This window comes from Anser cygnoides, chromosome 7 (genome assembly GCF_040182565.1).
Source record: "Anser cygnoides isolate HZ-2024a breed goose chromosome 7, Taihu_goose_T2T_genome, whole genome shotgun sequence".
Classification (NCBI taxonomy): Eukaryota; Metazoa; Chordata; class Aves; order Anseriformes; family Anatidae; genus Anser; species Anser cygnoides.
In genome coordinates, this window is record NC_089879.1 from 1,165,849 (window position 1) to 1,188,426 (window position 22,578).

A 22,578-nucleotide genomic window follows, 5' to 3' on the forward strand; every position below is an offset into this window, starting at 1 on the left:
TTCCCTTTAATTAGACCTCATTTTCCTCCGGGAAGAAGTTTAAGAAGAAAGTTAGACCTGGACAAGGATAGACGGTTTAATGAAGGCGCTTACCGAAATACAGCTCACGTTAGTAGAAGACTTCATTTAGATCCATGGAAACGTTTACCATGACAGATGCTGACTGTGTGGCCCAAAGAGCAAGCCTCTTGAGTACTTGTGAAGTTCTGCAAATGGATTAATATTTGAGGGACCTAGGGGTGAAAACTGGCTCACTGTGAAAGTGAGGCACGAGGGAGTGCGAGGATGCGTGCATGCATGGCTGGCTGTACCAGATTTCTTCTGCCTGTGGTCAAGCAGGTAGCCTGGAAGGGGCAGGGAAGGCGTTTTGAGTGGGATGTGCACGTGTCAGAGGGAGCTTCCTCTTGACTTGACCGTCTGTTGGGGTTGGGTTTGACTTCCGCGAGTGCAAGCTCTGGCGGTGCGTGTCCTTACACTGCCTGAGGAACATAATGACCCGTTATTGAATATTTACAGATTGATCTGCCTACTGAGCAATATTTTCCAAGGGGTTATTAACAGTTGAAAGATGCTACTATGTTTCAGTCAAGGATCAGTGAAGGGTAAAGAAGCAACTGTATTAGATAATGAGCTATCTGTTAATTTTGATTTATTACTGTCGTTAATAGCTTTACTGATACCAGAAAAGCAAGCTGTAACAGTTTCATGGATTTTATTTGTTCCATTTTTCCATCTCCTCTTGTATTCAGCTTATGCAATTGCATGCAGTGTAATATATTTAGATTTCCTGCGTTGTCCTAGTAGTTCTTGCATGGCCATCTTTGATGTTTACTTTTCCAGTGCTGTTTCTTCCCTTTTTCACATACCGTGCCAAGTACCAGTTGTAGTTCTGCTTTCATGAAATGTAGACTTGCACCTGTGCATCCTCATGGCTGATGCGAAAGCCACCGTGGTAGTAACCATTGTAATCGTATTTAATGTGCATAATGTGTGGGGAAAAGAGAAGGATGGTGAATATGGAAAGCTAACAGCATTCGGAGGAGCAGCTCCTCAGCAGCGTAGTGTGCCTCACTTTTTATAGCACAAAATCAGCAGGATCAGATTTTTGGTATTTAACAATGTGAATAAAGCAGTTGGCAGAATTTTTAGACGTAGGGAAGTCCTTAGTTCCTTTCCAAGACACCAAAACTCCTGACATGGAGCACTCTACCACATATTTAGCTGCCAAACGCTGTTAGGATGAAGGTTGTCAACGCTTCCAAAGGCATTAAAGCTTTTGGGTATATGTGTAGAGAGAATCATGTGTAAGCTCATGTTTTTTGACAACTGAATTGAAGGGTCTTCAGGCTTTTTGGGGGTAACGTACAGGATGTTGATGTTTAGCATTATAGACATTTTCAGGAATTAATGCAAGTTGGGAAAGATGTGAGATCCCAACTTAAATATATGCAATTAGTTGTACAGATACAGGGTCGAAAAAAAATAATGCTATAGGCATGAAGATGTGAGCAAGTCAGAAAATTGTGATTTATGTTGTACTCGATGTTTGAGTGATTATATTATCTGTCAAAATTATGCCTTTTCCCATCTGCTTGTTTTCTGAAAACACGTGGTGAGTGCTCCGTGAAGCACATTCAACTGCGTTTGAGTCAGCAAGTACTGAGGGCAGATAAGAGTTGTAGTTCTTGAGATTGACAACCCTTTAATGAAGCACAAATACCATAAGCCGTTGTTAATAAATACTGTATCTTGTTTCCCTTATTTCAAAAGATATTTGAACAGTTTGTCAAGACCAGGATAAGAGAAGAGTACAAAGAAAAGAAAAATAAATTGTTGTTAGCCAAAGAAGAATTTAAAAAACTCCTTGAAGAATCCAAGTTATCACCAAGGTATGGCATTGCCTTATGAAGATTTGTTCAGATAAGGTTTCTCATTTAGCGTGTGCTTATCAGTCCTGGAATGCTGTAAAACTGAATGTACTCTTTATAGCAAGGTTTCACATCTATTGTTACAATGCCGTGTTGACATTTCTTTAGTACTATTTTATAATATTTTCTGTTATTACTGGGAAAGAGAATATACCATTTCTCCCTTTCTGTTCCTTTTTTTTCCCTCTCTCATTTAGAACGTGTAATATTTTGCAGAACACATTTATTTTATACACATATATATGGTATAATTATATAACGCACGAGTGTACATAAAATCGGTACCTTAATGCACTTATATTAGGCATACAGTTAAAACTAGCGAAAAACTGTTTGGGTTTTGATGGAAGAGAAGCATAATTGAACAAAGTTGTTATTAATATCACATCACTAAATTAAAATAAAGCATGCAGTACAATAATTTATTTTTCTACATTGATTTTTAAGTAATGGATCCAAAATTGCACGATAGCAAATGCAGTGCTAAGGATGGCATTTGCTCATTTGTAAATGATGTGGAAATAAAGAGGTTTATATATAACAAGTCTGGTTAAATTGTTGGAACTAAGAAATTACAGTTTTCTCTACTAAAATGTACAGATAATTGTACAGCTCTGCCTTCCTAGACATATAGATGCAAACAACACGTCAGACTCTATGGAAGTAATAATTATAAAAAGTTTTTTTTTTTTTTTTTTTACAATGAAACAGAAACTATTCCGGGATAACCTAACAGCTAAATGCTGGTTCCAGCAATTTCGTTTTCAGTTTGCAAGGGCAAAAACACGCTGGCCTGCAGGAACAGAGAACGTTTTACCATTTAATGTTTTTGTTGAGCTGTGAGATCTCAGTGTCAGAGAAATTCATCTGCCTGCAATAATCTCTAGCTTGATTCTAGTGTGCAGTGAATAAATACATAAATAGAAAATATTTCAAATAGAACCAAACCAGGTCTTTACTCAAGTGACTGTTACAAATCCACACGGTGTTTAGAGCCAACAATAAATATTGTAAAATTCATGTGACAGGGTGTAGTGAGCTCAACAAAGTCCTTGACAAGACAAACAAGGAGGCGGCGCGGTGCAGCCGGACGGTGTAAGCCCAGAGATGTGCCTTGCAAATCGTCCCCGGCACTGGCTCAGTGAGCAGCCGGAGCACAAAGTAGCCAGGCTCGGCAGCAGCAAAGCAAACACCGACGGGACCTGGAGCACCTCCAGTATTCCCTGTATGCCTTTCTGGTCTGACAGAGAGAGCACATGATAGAAATCACGCGCACGACATCATAATCGCTTTGCTCCCATTCTTCGTTAACTCCAGTTTTCCATCATTTATCCCAGCACTGTGAATGCAACCTAAAAGAAAATTAAGCTAGAAACCATTGCTCGGGTAATGTGTACCTAAGAGATTTCAAAAGTCCGGGAGTTTAAAAACAAAGTCCTGGCCCTTATTCTGTGGATGCCGGTGCCTGGAAGTGCCCGGCTGCTCTGCTCGCGGGTCCTGGGAGCGAGGGGAGGGAGGAGACCCGCTGCTGGAGAGAGCCGGCCCCTGCCCGCCCGGACGGGGACCCGCAGAGGTGCTACCAGGCGGTGCTTTTGTCCTCAAATACTCTGTCTGCATCTGAAAATGTTGGTCCTGACCATGAAATCCCCAAGCAAAGCTCACGGTGGGTTTCAATTGTGTCATGCCTGTAACTCTCACATTTACGATTAATTCGTTGCTGTTCTAGAAGAGATCAAGCTACCGCAGTATTCATCAGGCACCGTGTGCTACTGACAGTCTAAGTGCCTTCGTTAGCAATTAGGCGTAGGCTGGTGTTTCTGCTCTATTATGGGCTAATTATTGAATTGAACTGCTGGGGATAGATGAGAGCAGGAGTAACCTGTGCTGTGCAAGTGCGGTGCTAATGACTCAGACCTGGCCTCTCAGCTGTCACCCAGGTATTCCCAAACCCGAAGAAGGGAGTTAACCCGTGCAAGCCGATCGGGGAGGCGGAAGCCCAGGCAGTTCTGGCGCTGGCCTTGCCTTCCTTGTCGCGGGGGTTGCCGAGATGTTCTCGTCAAATTTTTCCCGGCACACACCTTACTTGTAGTGCCCGTGAAAAGTTAAGTGTGACGTCCAGGTCAGAGTCGGGGTGGATCAACAAAGTTGCAGCTTTAAAATGTCTGTCTTTTCTGCAGAACAACATTTAAGGAATTTGCAGAGAAGTACGGAAGAGATCAGCGGTTTCGACTTGTTCAAAAGAAGAAGGACCAAGAGCATTTTTTCAATCAATTCATACTTATTCTTAAAAAGAGGGACAAAGAAAACAGGATAAGGCTACGGAAAATGAGATAAAAGCTCTTGAAACTGGCAATAAACACAGAAGTTAATGCTGTGACTGCAGTAAGAAATTACAATGAACGCTAAAGCAAAGGTTAAACTTGCAACAGCTTAACGAAGAAGTGGGTATCCCTGGGAAAAACTTTAATGAAGTTTGTTGAACGTATGTAGAAGTTGTGATGGCTGTTCTGCAGGAGTCTGAAGGATATTTTGTTCTCAAAGAATTAATGTTTCATATTGAAGCTCTCTTTTGTACAACATCCAGAGTTTGATGCATTTCTAATTGCCATGATATGTCAATCCCTTAATTGTTTTAATTATGCAAATTACTTGTAATATACACAAATTATGAATCCAGTGCAGATTTGTAATTAAGCAGAAGCAGATGCCATCCATAACAATCTCAAGATATTTTCATCATTTAGGGGAATTACCTATCACAATCTTTTGGCAACTTTACGCATTATCATAAATTGGTTAGAAGTACAGTGGTATGCAGGGATTCATTACCCAGTGTTCACATGTCTATGTCCAGTTCTCTGAGTAGTAGTAATAAGATATTAATCGTTAATCTTAGTGAAGAGTGTGAAAATCTTGGCATATGTTCCATAGGAAACGTCTAAGTTTCAGAAATAGCTCTCTAATTACTGTGAATGGTGCTTTCAGGCACACAAGTGATAGCAATGCTTCTCCGTCAGAGTTCCTATCAAGAAGTATTTTGTAAAACCATCGCAGTATGATTTGAATTATGTTCCTGTATGTGGAAAGTCTGCATGAGATTTTTCTCATCATCTTTGTATGAATAAATATTTAACTTTTTTAATTAATAATAAATATTTTAAGCCAATTTTCAGGGTTTTTTAAGTTTCTAAACTTTTGGAAGTACTGGATAAAACAATGCAGATCTCAATGGTTTCAACTTGAAAGGGGGAAAACCACGGAGAGTTCCTAGGCCTGCTGATTTGTATGCAAATTTCCACTGATACCAATTGGCCTTATGGAGCATACTGGGAGCAAAGACGTCTCTCTGCCTGTGAAGATAAGATCTAATGGCTGGAGTGAATCAGCACAGCTCCGCACCAGCCTCCAGCGCGTCCCTTCTCTTTACAGTACGGGAAGGACGGACTCTCCTCTTCTATCTGTGATCATAATCATTTTCTCAGTTGACCTCATTTTTAAGTTGTTATTCATTAGATTTACAGATTTATATTTTGTAGGAGCAGTTATGATATTTTCTCCTACTAATGGTGATTTTTCTTTAGACATGTTGTGGGTATTTTTTATAATCAAGGAAATAAATGGTATTTTCTGATGCTTTGGAAAAAATGAACTCAGAGCATTTCAAAGTAGCGTACGTAACATAAGATGTAATTTAGAAAGTTTGTAGAGTTCCAAAGCAGGCTGACAGCTTTATTTAAAATTGTTTCTGTTTTCCAGTTCTTTTTCACTTTTGTTTGGAATTTTTTTTCTTCCATGCTTGTTTTTCTCACTCTCTTCCACGCCGATTTCAGAAATGCCCCGTGCAGTAGAGCAGAGTGCAGTGCACACAGGATCCGTTCCTGCTGCTTCTATGTGAAAAAGTCTCATTTATTTCTGTGAAAGCAAGAGCTGACCCAAAGCGTGTGTTGGTGAGAGGGAGGGAGCGTGGCCGGGCTGGCATTACCAGATCAGACAGCCTCTGCCACTTTTGGTCTCACCTCAGGAAGCGAGGTTTGTGCCGCCGGACCGAGCGAGTTGGACAGCAAGCCGGTAGATGCAAGCTGACTTCGAAGGCTTGTAAGACCAGTGATAGCCGCTCCCCTACGACTTGGTTTTCACAGTTCCCTTTATGTCGCTGGAAGAGCCTCGCTCCCACCCATGGGTAACTCGGGAGTCTCGCCTGAATTATCATGCAGAGACAAACACTGTTCACTTGGAGGGGTGGTGGGAGCAGACAGCAGCGACCCCTGCAAAAGATACAGGGCTTTCGAAGCACAGACTTCATAGCAGTTTTCATAGGGTTTTGCAAAGTTTCCCATTTAAAGGGAAAACAAAAAAACCAACCAAACAAAAAAAAAAAAACGTAGAAAAGCAATGCGATCTAGCTTTTCTGAATGAAGGCTCTTCTGTTTCAGTGGCTCATACCAGTTTTGTGGCTTTCTGTTCTAAATGTGTGAGCATATCCATACCCTGTACTGCCGCCCCCTATTTCAGAAATGAATAAAATGGGGTATTAATATCTTGGGGATTCTCCTTAATTGTAGCATTTCCTGACCATGTCAGAAATCTTACCACGTGAATCGTACCATCCTGTGAATGGATAAATCTGTCTGATTTTCTTGTGAAGCTCTGTGAAATGCCAGAAGTGAGTGATCGGTGCAAGCGGTGATACATGTTTGTTATAACGCCTCCAAGTGCAGCTCTGTTTTGTTATATTTAAAATGGAAGAATACTAAAATAAATGTCATTAGCCCCGTGGTCCAGTAGAAGAAGGTTTTGTATTGTCGCATTGCAATGCAAACTGCTGGTAGTCGCTGAGCTACAGCTTCAGAGAGGAATGAGCTGAACTGCTTCCAGAAGGAAGGTGCCAGCGTCGGCAAAGCTACCTGCACGTGGGGTTTCATTGGGCCAGAGAAAACTTTTATCAGGGTGAAAAGATTTTGATGCTATTGCATTTGTTCAACACGACGGTATTTCAGCAAGCGAGGTCCTGGGCTGCTCTGGTGAAAAAGCCACGGAAAATAAACTTGGAATATTTGAGGGAAAAAAAAAAAAAGGAAAAAAAAAAACCACAACACAAATTGTTCCTCTAACCCCTCCCTCCTCACCCCATCGGGCTGCAGCACCCTCAGCTGTGTATCTCCTGGGTGTGTATCGCTCCTGGCAGGCACCTGCCTGCTTTGGATCCCCAAACCTGGGGGTTTCGGGGAGCCCCCTGTTCCGGGCCCTGCTGCCGGAGCAGGAGAGGCTTCCCTTCCCCCTGCGACAGCAGCCGCCCCTGCTGCGGTCCGAGCCCATCACATCTTAGCCCACAGGGGCACGGAAAGCTGCGTATTTACTTTTTCTTTTCTTTCCCCTGGAAACTGCGCACGCTGGAAGTGCTGCGCTGTGCTCTGGGCAGTGCCCGCCCTTGGCGCGGGCGCCTCTCGCCCTGGGGCTGCCGCGCTGCTGCTCCCTGCCCGGCATCTGCCACGCGTTCGGGCTCCTTTTTCTCAGGTAAGTTCCTGCGGATATATGATTTCTTTAATTTTGGTTTTGCTGGATTCCTGGTCTTTCTCATTTTTCATGTTGAAAAACAAAGTTACAAAGCATTTAGTGGCGTTGGGCTCGGCCGGCAGCGTAGAGAACAGGCCTGAAACCCCCAAAATGCCCAGAAGGGGAGGTGCGTGCCAGGTGTATTTGTGAGTCCATCGGGTCACTGGGAAACCTCTTCAGGAAGAGGAGGGAATCTGAGCCGACCACAGGGCACAGCAAGCTCTGTTTTGGCCTCTCCTGGGCGCAAAATACTCCAAAGCAAGGAAGCTGTGATTTAAAACTAAGGTGAAGCGCACTGCCAGGGGCTTGAGCTCGCTGTGCGCTGGCTTCGCAGGCTGGTAAGACACAAGTAATCTCGTCACTTGAGCCACGCTCTTTAAAGAGTAATTTGTTTGTTTCCACCCTTAGCGGGATCGCATTTGGTAAAAACAAGATAAATAGGAAGAAACAGTAAGAACAATAACGTTTGCGTGGTTTTATTTTTCCTTTAGGAAAAATGAAAAATATGTAGGGAACAAAATCTGGCCAGAATGGGCAACAGGAAAATAAGGCCAAGGCTGCTGCTGGCAGCTTTTTGTGGGATTTGGCTTTGTTGGCTTCTTTGGTTTCTGCCTTTTGGCCTCCCAGTGAGGATGAACATCGTTGGGTGGAAGTTTAGTGGTTCAGTGATAGTTAAAGTCATTTCGTTTTCCTTTCCTAAGTAGTTCGTGTTTTGTTGTTGTTGTTTTTTATATAAACTTAGTTCTTCCTATTTTATTTCTTCACTTGGGTTTACTTTGGTAAATATTACTTTCATCCCGTTCCTCTGGGAACGCGTTTTTATATTGCTGTGATCATTGTTCGGAGAGCTAATCTCTAACATAAATGAAGAGAAGTCAAAGAAATGAAAACAAATGATGGCAACGTTCCCCCGAGACTGCAAATTTACTTTTCTAGATTCACAGCGAGATGCTTTGGGTTTGCTTCTGTGAGCAATTTAACTTGATTTATCCTTCCAACCGCCAATGAAATATCTATATATTGTATTTCTTCAGCAGTGGCTGTGACATCCAGAATTGTTGCCTCTCCACATGCTTTTCATAATGAATACACTTCTGGCAAGTGTGCCTGTGTCTGAGCTGTTCTGTATCCAGACAATTTTTCATGGTTGTCTTCCATTTACTTGTCTTCAGGTTGTTTTATTTAATAATGCCTTCACATCGGGAAGGCAAGCAGGGCAGCTACCAGAAACACGGCAAAAATGCGTTTTCTTACAAACGGGACTGAGCTTCTCACCTTACCCCATTTCGGTATAGACAGGGCTGAAACAGATGCAGAGTATTTAACTTTGAAGACTTCTGTGAAAAGTTGCCTCGGGAAATCAACCGGGATGCTTGCTATAACCCTGCCTTCGTGTGTTAGCGAAGTTTTCAAGTTGCCGTAAGCTGCGCTGCTCCTTTTTTATTGCTGTTTGTTTCATGCGGGCGATGTCGCGTTTGTGCATCGTGCCTGGCGCTACTGAAGGCCGTCACCTTCCTTCACACCTGGTGGAGTTCGACATAGATGCGAATAAATGCTGGAGACTGTGTAAAAGGAGGTGTTTGCAGGGGGAGTGCCACTGCTAGTGGCAGGAATACGGCGAGATACTCGGGCAGGATCCCGCAGGTGTCTGTCCGTAGCTTTGGTGGGCATTAACCTGTCCTGGGTTTTTTGTGGTCGTTTGTCTGGAAGATACAGGGTGAAATCTGTAGCTGTGCAGGTGGAGTAGGGGGTGTATGAGACGTGTTGGGAACCCAGCTCCTGAGTCTCGAGCACATGAGGGACTGTAGTCTCTGGCTTGGCAAAATGCACACGAAAATTAGGACAGCATGTTTATTTTTAAAATCTAATAAATCTCCTAATAACCAGTATTTTAAAATTAATGCATAGATAAAATGCTTTGACAAAGTTCCTGCTGACATCAGCAGCGTCAGGCTTCTCTTGGGCTGTAACTGCTTAAATTTGGAGAACAGCAAAGGCGGCCGGGGCTTGGGTCCTTCCCTCTCAGCACTGTCCTGCAGACCAGTCCGTTCTCTTGTCTCCCGCAGGGCGCCTTCCCAGGCCCCAGGCCTTTCGTGCTGATTGCATTTATGCATTCTGTGTAATATTTATGGTCCAAATTCAACCAGTTTGTTCTGGTGTGTTGGTGGAAACCTCTCGTGACCCTCCTGCCGTCACTCACCCAGCTCTCGGGTTAGGAGCTGCTTCTTGCGATTGTCTCAGCTTTTCTTTGCACCTGCTGCAATTTGTACTTACGGAAGGTTTTTCTGCGCTCGCAGCAAAGCATGGTAATTAGGTGCAGTTGTTGTATAGGTAGAAGGTAAATTCAAATTTTCCATGCTTCTGCTTGATGATCGCTTTTGTTGTAGCACAAATCAACCTCCAGGTGCTTGCTCTTCCATTTCGCAATGTTAAACATTTCCCGTCGCCATTCATTCCCCCAGGTTACCGGCTTCTGCTTGCTAAGCCTCCCAAGTTTGTGCCGGGCTGGGTCTCACCAGCATCAGCTGCTGGCAGTGGTGGTCCTGCACAGCCTCGGGCCGGGCTCTGTAGCCCCATAGCTTCTCCTTCAGCACATCCCGTGGCTCCTCTCCCCTAATGGGGTGGACACCTCAAGCTCCAGCCTGATAGCAGGACCACCACTGTCGCCTCCTCGGGCTCCTCCTGCGGGGTCTCCTCTGCGGAGCCCCCAAAAGGAGCCCAACAGGGGACAAGCTCGGGGGTACCAAAGCTCCAAGGGGCACCTCTGGGGAGCCGTGTTCTTCATCGCCTTGCCCCAGCCTTGTGAGTACCCAAAGCGGCCAAGGTTATCAAACGGAGCCCTAATTACCTGAACGGCAGCTGGAACCCTGGTGGCGGAGGGAGCAGTGGAGGTGCGGGGGAGTCGCGGGCTGCACAGCGCCGTGCCCAGGAGCAGCCGGGGGAAGGCCAGCTGCGAGAGTCACCTTGCCGTGGTCTTGGGTTGCGTTTCACCAGTAAAATGTCTTCTTTTTTTTTCTGTTTTCCTCTTTTTTCCCCCTTTGAAGAGAAAAATCTTTTTCCTGGCATCACAAGAAAGCAGCGCTCCTGCTCGGAACAAGCTCTGCATGAGAAACACGGATGTGTTTAACTTTAAAGAGCATTCTTAATAAAGACATTCTGCACCTGAAAAGGCTGTGATCGTAGGCACAGTAGGCTGAGCTTTTCAAGGCCTGTATCTTGTTGGTATATAAAAAAATAATTTTCTATAATCAGTGGTATTTTTCCTCCAAAAAGAATAAAATATTGGCTTAATTCAAGCATCACAGTCAACCAGAGGTTGATACATCTAACCCGCACTGATGTTACAAGCTGCAACATCAGAAGCTTTTGTGTAAAAATAAAGCCATAATATTTCCTCGAGAATAATCAGTCAGGCTGTGGAGTTATGAAATGGGGAAATTTCCTTTCGCACAGCCCCTCTCCAGCACGAAGGCTGTGCAGGGCAGCACAGAAAGGCAGCAGGGACCCGGCGTGTTCGCAGGGCTGCAGGCCCTTGGTGGTGAGTGAGGGGTAAGCACGAGAGCCTCCTTCCCTTCCTTCGTGGAGATTTCTTCATGGTTTCTTCTTTCCACCCTGTTGCCATTTCATACTTACGATCCTGAAGGATTGTAAGGCGTTAAATTCGTTCATAAGTTTTGGTAAGTGGCCTTAGGTGAAACTGAGGCCTTAATTAAAATGTGCTGTTCACAGGGCGCTGGAGAGCTCTCTCCTCTCACCCATTTCCTTGCTTAGTTCCTTCTGCAGGGAATGCCGGCCTGATCTCAGTCCCTGCCCATCCCGTCCCACGAAGCGTCCCGGCACCTGGCTGTGAGCAGGCTGTGGGTGGCTGCTCCGCAGCTGGGAGTTATGGTGCAAATTGTGCAGCGTGAGAAAAGTAAGTTGAAACTCTGCCAGGAGAAGGAGTCGCGTCCCAGCACAGATTTATTCATCCCAGCATCTGCTGCCTCCATCAAGCACAGGCTCCGATTTCTCTGTTGAGGTGGGATCCCACCGCTCCTCCTGCTGCCAGCCACAGCTCCTCTCCTTAGGCCTCGGGGTGAGAATTCCCAGTGCATGCAAGACATGTTTCTAGATTTCTGCCTGTGTTTCTGGATTTCTCTGATCTCGGTCACTAGGCTTTAACTACGAGAAGGAAGAATTTTATTTCCCACAGTGGAGTTGTCAGCTGTGTCTTGTACAAGTAGCCCATGATTATCTGTCCGTGATAAAACCTCCATGGTGATAAAACCATGGTGTTTTCCAATGGGCATTTTGTAGTCCTGGACAGAAAAAAAAAGTGTTTTTTTTTTTCCTTGTTTTGTTTAATATCATTTCTGATGTTTCCAAATAAATAAAGTTTTACTCCAGCAGTCTGCCTGTAATACCGAGGAAGACGAGACGTTTGGAACCTCACGTATTTTCACACTGGCTTTTGCTGTGTTCAGCAGACTGTCTCCTAGCCATTGGACCTGTACCTTGAGGCAGAAATCGATGTATTTGCCTCCTGGGCCATGCTGTAGGATCGGCTGCGGGGCAGGCAGTGGGAGCCCGAGTCCCACACCCTGTGAGCATCCCCAAGGGCTGCCAGCGAGCCCAGCAAGAAGCCAGTTTCGGTCCAAATAACTCAGAAACATTGTTTTTTCAGTCCAGCCAGCTCCAATCTGATTTCCAATTAAATGAAAAAAGAAGCAAAACAAACTGGAAACCTATTGCAGCTGAGGCCCTTGATAGTTTCAGTCGCACCGATGCAAACCCGTGGCAAAGCGGATGGCTCGGTGGTTGGGAGTAACTCAGTTCCCTCTGACAGTAATGACAGAAGCAGATGGTTTTGCACATGGTTTTTATTTCTAGTTCTATAAGCAAGCATTTACTCTGCCTGCCATGCTAAATATATATACTTTGTTAAACGGCCTTAGCTGCTACCGCAAGCAGCAGTAATTACCAAACCCGTGCGTTGGGTTATAGCCGGAGTCTGACACCTACTTCCCGGCAAATGAGTAGATGATGTATACGTGTATGGGTACAGTGACACTGCTCCAAAGCGATGTGAATGTAGTGAAATCACTCCAACGTTCAAGAGGAAAACATCGAGCCACCTTTGGTTGGTGCTCCCCAGCCAGAATCATTGATAAAGTGGTGGTCTCATCTGCTGCGGGCACTCCCGTGTGCAATACTCAACAGCTCCGGTTCTTGTGCCTCTGACGTGACGCTTTTAATAAGAAAATACGCAGCACACCGCTGCAGCCCCGTGAGGCTGAAGCGCCCCGGTACCGGCACAAGGCAGCGAACGGCCGCGGCCGTGGGCGAGGTGGGGCCCGTCCTGCCGGGGTCCTGCCGGGGCCGCCGCGTCCTTCGCCCGACTTTGCCGCCCCGTTGGTATGCTGCTCCACCGGCCTCCTTCGAAACTCCATCTCCTGTTTTTCCACTTTAATTCCTAAACTCTATTATCCGCTCTCCCCTGTGTTTAAGCCAGTTTTGGTTCACTTACTGCACACTTATCTTTTTCAGCAAGGGTCTGTGTTTACAGTTTAGCTCATTTAACTTTGCTTTTCTCTCCCTCGCCACAATTATGTGTTATAACTGATAATTTTTGCTTGGGGGATATTAAATAAGAAAGGAGGGGGGCTGCCTTTTGTTCCCAAACACACATGTAGCTGCTCAGCACAGCTCCTGCCGCAGCGCTCAGTGTTGCCTAACCCCATGTGTGCCTGGGCTGGGGGCCATGGGCTGGGGGCAACCCTCAAATCCTCAGCCCAGCAGGACATGGGGCATCCTTTCTTGTAAAAGGGTAACACCACTCTCTAATTAGGATAATTGTGCCAGGCTGGGAGGGGCTGTGGGCAGCCTGGTCTGCTGGGAGGTGTCCCTGCCCGTGGCAGGGGGTTGGAAGGGGACAGTCCTTGAGGTCCCCGCCGAGCAAACCTCTCCGTGCCGGGGTGGCGGCGATGCAGAGGGGAGCCCAAGCCTGTGGCTCTGCTGGCAGCAGTGAATTACTGGTGCTCCCCCAGAGCAGCCACTTCCCATCCTTCCCTTCCAAGGCTTCATCCCACACCCCAGGTATCACTCCCTACTGCGGTAGGGGTGCTTTGGTTTTCCTACTTAATATGATATATTTTCAAAATGGTGGGCAAGAATATAGGATTTTGTCCCCGGTGCATTGCACCTGGAATCAGAGTAATTTTTCTCAATAAAATAATTCGATTTCTTAAAAATAATAATAATAATAATAAATTTAAATACAGTGCAAGGCAAGCAGCCAGGGTTACATCTCCCCTTGCTGCAGCACTGCTGCCCACAAGGAGCAGGGGGCCAGGTGCCCAGCGCTGCTCTGGGGGAGCCCGTGGTGTTCTCAGCTCTGCAAGCAGCCGCACGCGCTGCATGTGTCCTGGTCGGGGCTGTGCTACAGGAGCACGTTGGCGGCACGCTGGGGTGCTGCTGGTGCCCCCCGGGGCGGCGCAGTGCCCTGCAGCCCCGAGCTGCGGGCGGCATAAACAGGGTGCTGTGCATGAGGCTTTGTGAAGGGAGCTGTGGAAGTGCCTGGGACACAGGGATAGCGAAGCAGCTGATTGCTTTGGGGTAATTACGGGTTTCTCTTTGAGCAGATTCATTAGGCAGCCCAGCATACTTGTACATGTGTGTGATCAACTGCTCCCAACTACTCCTCGTTCTTTTTTATTCCTGATTAAAAGGGAAGCAATCAATTACCAAACAGAGGCTTTAAAAGAGCTCGGGAAATAATAATCCCATTTAATGACCAAGGACTTTTTAGACTCGCCATTTCAGCTACTTTCTTTGAGGTACCCAGCAGGTGCCCAGCACCGTACAGCATGTGGCTGTTTCCTGGGCTCGTGGTCTGCGATGTGCAATGGGGCTCTGCCCGGGGCGCTTTGTGCCAAGCCGCCCCCCTGTTGTCTCCTGCCGGAGGGCAGCGGCCTCTTGGTGGGGTTCTGAGGGTGCTCGGCTGCAGTTTGCTGCAGAGGAGAGGGATCTGCTGCCATGGTGCTGAGCACGTCCCTTGTGTTGCTGTATTTACTGCAGGCTGAAGCGCCTCGGAAATGGTGTGCTGAGCACGGTTAGTTATGTTTGCAAGCACGGCTGGTGTGGGTTTCAGATCTCCGTGAGCAGGGGAGAATCAGGTGCCCAGCAGGTGTGAATGAGTGGCAGAGCACGGCCCATGGGTTCTCCACACGGCTCCGTCCCCAAGTCCGGCACCTCCCGGTGCCCCCAGGCACCTGTGGCTGTGGCTCCGCTGGGCTCGGTCGCTGTGCCGCCCAGCACGAAGCTCCCGGGTTTAAGGTGCAAACTCACATCTCGGTCAGGCTGTGGTTTCCAGTTCAAAATCTCGGTTACCGTGCTCCTGACACAGCAAAAGTCTCTGCCTTGGCTCCGCGTGTGTCCCCTGTTCTCCCCAGGTGGCGGTCCCCTGGCGCGGGGGCTGGCACCGCGCGTCCCGCAGCGGCAGGCAGGAGCCGAGCCCCAGGGGACAGGAAAGGGTTTTCCAACACTGCAGTTGTTAGAATTTGTATCAATCTTCTCTAATGCCCACTTTTATTGACATGGTGCCACTTAGCAAACAACAGCTCCATTAACATCTGCATTCCTCCTGTCAGACGTGCTCCCTCCCAGCTGAGCTGGCTCCCCAGGGTCTTTTACTTCGCCATTAATTCCCTCAAATTGATGCTTGCATCCCTCTGCAGCACTTTCAAGCTTCACATTAAGTCAAGCTGCTGTTTGCCCTGCATCACCCCTCCATAACCTTTTGTCAGACTCTCGATGTGTCTCTTAATGTGCTTTTAATTGGCCTCTGACACCGGCAGCGTCTCCTCCGGAGCAAGCCCTGCGCTGGATGGGGCCCGGCAGCCTCCGGCCGTCGCCCACGCTGCCCCTCCCTGCTCGGCCGTTGCAGATCCGGGCTCCTCATCAGTCAGCTTCAGTGCAATAAATTAAAAGCATCAAAAAACGATAGTGAAGTTGTTAGAAGTCTTGCAGTTTGGATTGAAATGAGGGTTGTAAGGGGAGCAAGAGCTGGGCAGGCTGGGCAGGGGGTTGTGACATCCAGCCTCTCTCCTGTAAGTTTCTGCAGGCACTGGCCTGCAAAAGCCAGGCCAAAGGAAATCGGGCTTTGTTATCACTAAAAATTCTCGTTTTTGCAAAGAAGTGTCACCATAAATATTTCTTATTAGTAGGGAAACAGTCTTTTTTCTGGTTAACTACGTGGCAAAAGCAAGTCCAGAAAGGGGAGCAGATCGTGCTTCATGTAAGTAATTTCCTTAATCTCGTGGGCTGCCTGAAGGCTTTAATCCCGGCTGCGAGGATCACAAGGATATTTTATTACTGCTGGTATCGCTGATCTAGTTAGGCTTACGTTCTTCTTAACAGAAATCCTGCATGTACTTTTCCTGCAGATCCAAACCTCCTTTATTAATCTTTTAATGTGGCTCGGTGAGAGAGCAGAACAAGACAGGGCTTTTAGCAGCGCCGTGCCAGAGCCTCCCCGGGAAGCACCCGGCTGTCCTCTCCGTGTGCTGGTCAGCACAGTCCTTCACACCAGCCCCGTTTTCCAAGCTGCTCGATCATGAACAAGGTCCAGGCTAAGCTCTCCTCGGTGCCGGGGCTGCCCTGCAGGAACAGCAGGTGCTCAAGGGCAAAGAACGTGTGAATGATCTCATTCCCGAGGGAAAGGAGCAAAGGCAGCACAGCCCTCCCTGCCCTGGGATAAAATGGCTTGTGCGGAGCAAGGGTTGGGGTGAGCGTGGTTGTGTTGGTCCCCTGTGTCCCCCGTGCTGGAGAGCTGGGCGTGCTTTTGGCCACTCAGGAGCTGGGCTGCAAGAAAAGTTCCAGCAAGATTCACAGGAACAGGGAAACCCCATAATTTTAACAAGCCCTTATGTATCCCCTATAACCAGTCTAAGCTAAATAAGTAAGGTAAGAAAAGTGTTGTGCTACCACAGCTGTGGCCACGCAGATAGCTGATGCACCACCTGTCTGCTACACGTGCCCTGATATTGATCTGCTGCTGGAGCAGCTTGTGTTCAGATATTTATATTCCTAAACTGACAAAGTCTTAAAAAAAACAACTGAATAAGCAAACGGTAAAAATGCATAAAAGCTAAAAATAAGTATATGAATGCGGGTAAAGCGAGAGGTGCGGATGCCCGAGGAGAGCAACGCGCAGCTCAGGTGCGAGCTGCTGCCAGGAGCCCCCTGCAGCTCGCGGGAGCTCGGCTCCCCCCTGGGGCTGGGGGCGGCGAGGAATTGGGTGGGGAGAGGCCCCGCAGCGTGTGCCCCGTCCCGTTACACACAGGGAGGCATCAGGGAGATCCGCAGCAGAATTAATTTATTTTAATGCGATTGGTGAGCTCTGAAATATGTCCCTTCTTTATCTGCTCCTCAGGGAGATCGCTAAATACTCCTTGAAAGGATTAGCCTCTCCGTACCAAATCTGCTTACATTTACCCTAAAATAGCTCCGTGAAAATATTCCGTGTCCGGATTTTATTTCTCCTGCCATGGAAGCTGGCGTATAATAACTTTGTCTGCAAATACTGGGGCGAAGAAAGGCAAATGCAAATAGGCAGAACAGAAGAGGGGCTGGGATGACTGAAGAATTTGGGAAAAGTTTAAAAAGAGGCTTTCAAAAGGCCCTTTGGCACGAGCACCCGTGGCTGTGCGTGCCACGGAGGTGGCAGTACCGCATTTTTAAGGCCCTGAGGGGTAGGGCGGTTTGGCCAGGGGTCGGCCTGGCTGATGTGGTGCTGCTCAGGGGTCCGGAGGGACCGCCCGGACACGAGCCAGTGACAGCGGCTGGGCAGTGCGGGAATCCTCGGGGAAAGGAAACCCTCGGGGAAAGGAAATCCTTGCTGCTCGCGCTGCTGTGGAGGGAGCTGCAGAGGTGTCACAGCTAGCTGCAGGTGCTGCCAGAGGGAGTTACAGAAACGGGGAACTTCACCCCGGGTTCTCTCTGGAGCCGGACACGGCACGGTTCCAGCGAGGCTGCTCCGTGATAGCGGGGTTTTGCTGAGCCAGGGGGAGCTGCAGCTGTGCCACCTCCGCCCGCGGTGCTGCAGGGCACCCCCTGGCATTTAGCAGCCCGCTGCACCTCTGTGAGGAGCTGCCCGGCAGCGTGTGGGAGCAGTTTGGCCTGGGAAGCAATCCCCACTGGTTAATTGCAGCAAGGTGATTAAACACACCTTTATAGATGCACGCAGGGCACCTTCAGTAACAGAGCATGCTAATCCCAAATTATTAAATGGACGTAAATCTAAATCCAGTTGATACAGGCCTTCTCAGTGGCAAACGGAGTGTCTGACACTCGCCCCGTGGCCAGCTCGGGGGCCGGGAATGCCCCGGGGAGGGCAGGGGCTCGGCCGCGAGGCCTTGCTGCAGGGCCGGCAGGCGGCAGGAGCTGCGGGGAGAGCAAAGCTTCCAGACCGGTCCATGTATCAGCGCATTCGCAGTTCCTAATTCAAAACAAGTGCAGTAATTATTGAAAGAAAGTCATTAATTGAGGCAAAGCTCTTTATTGGAAATGCCACCGAGTCGTTCCTGCGGACGCTCGGGGGCTCCCTGCACCGGCTGTGCAATGAGGGCGGTCGCTGCCCCTGCGGGCACGGTCACTGCAAGGGGCGGCCGGGGGACGGCACGGAGCCCACCCTCCTGTGGGGCTCCTCCAGCAGGGTGCTGCTGCCATGCACGGCTGAGGTTGGGATGCGCTTCATATACTTGAGTAGACTTTTTTTTTTTTTTAATGCTTTATTAGTTTTCTGTCAGAGTTCTCTCCAAAGCCCGCTGGACAGACCTGGCAATGCCCTGTTGTGCTGTACACAGAAGGGGGGCTGCGGGCACAAACGGCCGCTCACTGGCCCCGTCCCCAGCATCACGTCCTTGAGTCCAAGGCTCAAGCCCCGTAGCACTGCGCAGCGCAGGCTCTGCACGCCGCTTTGGTCTTAGCCTCACCTGCACGTGAGCGCGGTGGCTCACGTTGTTTCTGTAAATACCACACCAGCAATAATCCGATGGTCACTGCCCACCAGCACTGGTTTAATTCCGCAAAATGAAAAATTAACCGGCACCCCGCTGCACCAACACGACCTATTCAGCCGACCCAAATCTCTGCGGCGTGCCTGCAGTGGCCTGTCCGAGCGAACCCCGCAGGCTGCCCCGCTGAGGGGCTCCTGCTCCTGCACGCGGCCCCCCCGGCCCTGCCCTCCCTCCCCGGGCGCTTCTGGCCGTAGGCTCGAGGCAGCGTGCTGAGAGACTGCCCTCAGATTTTCTTCCGTCTCAGTAAACGAAGTGAGAAGATGAAACAAGCTATTCTCTTATCCCGGCTCCATCTATCAAGGGCTTTGTGCTTTGTTATCGAGTCGGAGTTTATACTCTCATTATCAGCTCTGACTGGCTCCTATCCCATTTTGCTGCAGCTGATGGAAAGCACCGCGTCGTTCCCGTCTCTGTTAAGCCTCGCGTGGCTCCAACCCCAGCGGCTGCCGGGCTGGGCTGCGCCTGAGCCAAGGCGAGCGCGGGGCAGGTTGGTGGCTGCGGCACCGCGGGTCCCGGCTGGCAGAGAGCCGCGGGGTGCTTGTCCCTCGGCACAGAGGGGAGAGGTGGCCTTGAAGGAACAGGGAAACCCAGGTGTAAAGGTGCCTGCCCAATAATGGTGCTTCAGTCTTAGTTTTTGTTATTGATTAGTGGTATTCTGATAAAATGGGACAATTGCAGGAGTCCCTCCCCATTCATTCATAAACGGCAGACTGGGGAAATGCTCAGGGGAGGGTTGTTAGCGTACTTGTGAGGTACAAAGGTGCGTGGCATTTTGGTGGGGTGTTCCTGATCACAAGCCCCAAATTTCTGTTTCAATCAAGGCAGCTACGTACACTGGGCTGTGAATAGTACGTGACTAATTTTTGTAATGTGGTGGTATTAGATTAAATGTATAGTGTCTTTTTTAATGCTGCTGGAGAGAAATCCAGCAAGGAACAGGCATTTCAGCAGCAATATTGGTTTGTCTGTGTCTGTATGGACTTTCTGTATGGACACAGAATGAAGTGTAGCTCCTTAGAAGAGACTAACTCAGGAGGACAATTTGCTCAGGACGGTTCTAAAACACCAAGAAATCAATAGCTAACTAAATAGCCAAAACAAACAAGCAGTCCCAGAACACAGACGCGGGGAAAGGCTGGCGTCAGGAGCACAGCACTTGAGACTTCAGATTCTGATGCTGAGCAGAATTTTATTTTCAAAGGGTGCTAAATTGGAAGGCACAGAAAAATCATTCGGTTCCTCAGTCTGCAGTTTGAAATAGTACCGTATTTCATTTAGTCTTTCAATAGTGCTCCTTTATGTTGTTTTCAAAGCTATACTGCCTCTCCTTGGAATCATTAATACTAATTGATTTCCAAAAGCAAAAAGTTGCAGAAAACATAAAGTAGATTGGCAGTTTATTAGCAAAGCACATTTCACCTGTGATCAGAAGTCTGACCCAAGGACACGCACAGCAGGGGAACTGCCTGCCCGCCCCCTGTTATTGCAGTAATCGGTTCTAAAAGGGTGTAATCGGGAATGGCAACAGGCAACAAATGAATATGGCTGGTAATGGCATGGGCAGTAGCAGTGCTGATTAACATGTATATATTCCATAGCTTCCAAGCGCAATGCTTTATCTGGAGTGCAGGCTGCAGAAATTAAATCATTTATTTCTGTGACCACGATAGATACAAAAATTATGTCATAAAGAAAATGGAATAAAAACTTCAGCATAATTTAATAATGTTTTACGTAATTCTAATCCACATGCTTGCGTTTTGTGGCATGGTCACTCATTTCTGTTTCATGTTCCTTTGTCTACAAGAGAATACTTTCAAATGAACGGGCAGAGAGGTGTGTTGGAGGATTTTGCCTGGAGCCCCAGAGAACAGGGCACCTCCTTCTGCAGCTACCCCACGTGTACACCTTCCCCAGTGGGACTTCGCCCCGCACTGTATTTCAAGCTGCCAAGTCAACACTAGCAGTTGCTGATAATTTAACCACTGGTTTTTGGCCACCTCCATGAAAGGTGTTAGCGATTTTTTATTGAGCTGATAAAGTTCCTCCAGTAAGAAAGAAAATGTGTCCAGGTTTTAATCAAAATTTCGCTACGTGATAAAGCTGATAAAATACATATTGAGCTTGTTCATGGGAAAGTGCCCATCCCATCTCCCTCCCCATCCGGCAATGACAGCCCCTTCCCCTAGCTGCCGCGTGGTACAGGATGCGTAAGGGAGTAAAAACCTCTTGGACTAAGTACAGACACGGTGGTACTCCTTCCTGCATTTCTCATTCTGTTTCAAAATTGAATAAAACGCTAGGAAGTCAAGTGGGAATTACCCTGCTCTGCACAGACACACTGTGTTCTTGTATGAAGCATTAGGCTTGCGAGATTAAGGTTATTCTGAATAAATGGATTCTTCCTAATTTTGCTGAGGACTTTCTTGATGTTCTGCCAATGATTTCCAGTATGCGAGGCTCTCTAAGCTCTTCGCGTGTGTCACTCCTGAGTGTACCAGCCACATCTCACCTTCTCTTTTCTATTTTAATTTTGGTGGAAATTTTCAAAAGCACAGATAGGAGGTACAGAACCAGGTCTTTCAAGGGGCTAAAGCTTCCTCTCCCCTGATAAATAGGGAAGTTATAGCAGATGTGCCACACATCCCTCCTAGCTGAAAACAGATTAAAATGCATTTTGTTTGTTCTTCCTATCCTCTGATGCTCTTGGAGATTTCTTAAACACTGAGTTTCTAAATCTCCTAGATTGTGTGGCAGCCCAGACGAGCTCTCTTTGGAAAATTCAGGAGTTCTGCTCTCTGCTTTATTCCCCTTTTTGCATTCAAAGGCCATGCTAGTTTTCTTGGCTGCTGCCTAGAATTGCATTGGGTGTTTCAGCTCAGACTGGTCCCAATTTAAAGCCTTCTGCTGCTCACTTATTACATGCATGGACAGTGTGCTCGTACTCCAGTCGATTGCCCCCAGCCTCGTAAGAAGTGTCTCCAGCTCGCCGAGCAGTGCCCGTACTGTTATCGCTTTGCCCCGCAGCCACCTGATCAAGGTCAAGCCGTGGCCACGGCTGGGTCTGGCCACGTGGCCAAACCCACTGGTGGTGTCCACAGTGCTGCTGCCGTAGGACAGCACGCTTTGCCCCATGAAAGACATTCTTCAGGAAAAAAAAAAAAAAAAGTCAGATTCCAAACAAGTCAAAAGTAAAACTAAATTGGTGCTAGAAATTGTTGGTGTTTTATAGATACCAAGATGGAACAAGTGTCAGATGTAATGCTTCTTGCTCTTCCGCTGGTAATTCCATGTGTCTCTACAGGATGCCCTCTTATTTATTTTTTCTTGAATTCAACTATCCTATCTTTTTGTTTTGTCATGTGTTAACTGATTTTTGACACAGATAACTTTCTATTTCTGCCCAGCTCTCTCAAGGCAGTGAGAATTACTGGATGCACTTTCCAAGTAAGACCACTCTAATTTAGAGAAAGGTAAATCTAGTTTGAGAAACACTTTGCGTTGTTTGATTTCTCTTTCATTTTTATGCTGTCTAGCACTTCACTTGTAACGAGCAATACCACGCAGTGAGCAAATGAGCTTGCTCCTAGAAATGATCTCATGCCTAATGCCTACGTGGCTGCAAGAAATCATCCAAAATTTATATGACTGTGTCTTTGGCAAGATGTGGATTCCTCCACCATCATCCTGCCAATTTACCTTGACTTGTCAGGGTCTGCTAAAGGCCCTCCCAGTCTGGTTGTTTTCTTGACCTTTGACTGGTTTCAGGTAACTTGCAGCATCAGCAATTTCCCCACTACATTGCTCAGTCTCTTCTAGAGCCAGGCAAAGGATGTCAATTTAAACTGTAAAAAGTCTCAGCCATTGGTGCTTTGACCTTGATTTCTGTTGGTTTCTGAGTCATGACAAAAAAAAATAAAAATAAAAAAAAAAAGACTGAACTTTCTGAGAAAATTCCCAGAAGTTTCTTAAAAGCTCCTTGGGGTCACAGGTCTGAAAGCTGTGGAGACAGCTCCCGGGGGGCAGCCTCGCCTCCTGCT

General features: G+C 47.5%; 1 protein-coding gene across 2 annotated transcripts in view; it reads left to right on the forward strand.

Moving 5' to 3' along the window:
• Positions 1-6,722, forward strand: part of TCERG1L (transcription elongation regulator 1 like) — an 84,314-nt gene extending 77,592 nt beyond the window's left edge. The window contains exons 12-13 of one of the 2 annotated variants that reach the window (XM_067000389.1): positions 1,771-1,889; positions 4,106-6,722. In XM_067000389.1, the coding sequence (XP_066856490.1) occupies positions 1,771-1,889; positions 4,106-4,262 (276 nt within the window). In that variant the 3' untranslated portion in view covers positions 4,263-6,722. The remainder of the gene's footprint in view (positions 1-1,770; positions 1,890-4,105) is intronic. The other variant, XM_067000388.1, reaches the window with a different exon arrangement.
• The last annotated feature ends 15,856 nt before the right edge of the window (positions 6,723-22,578 follow it).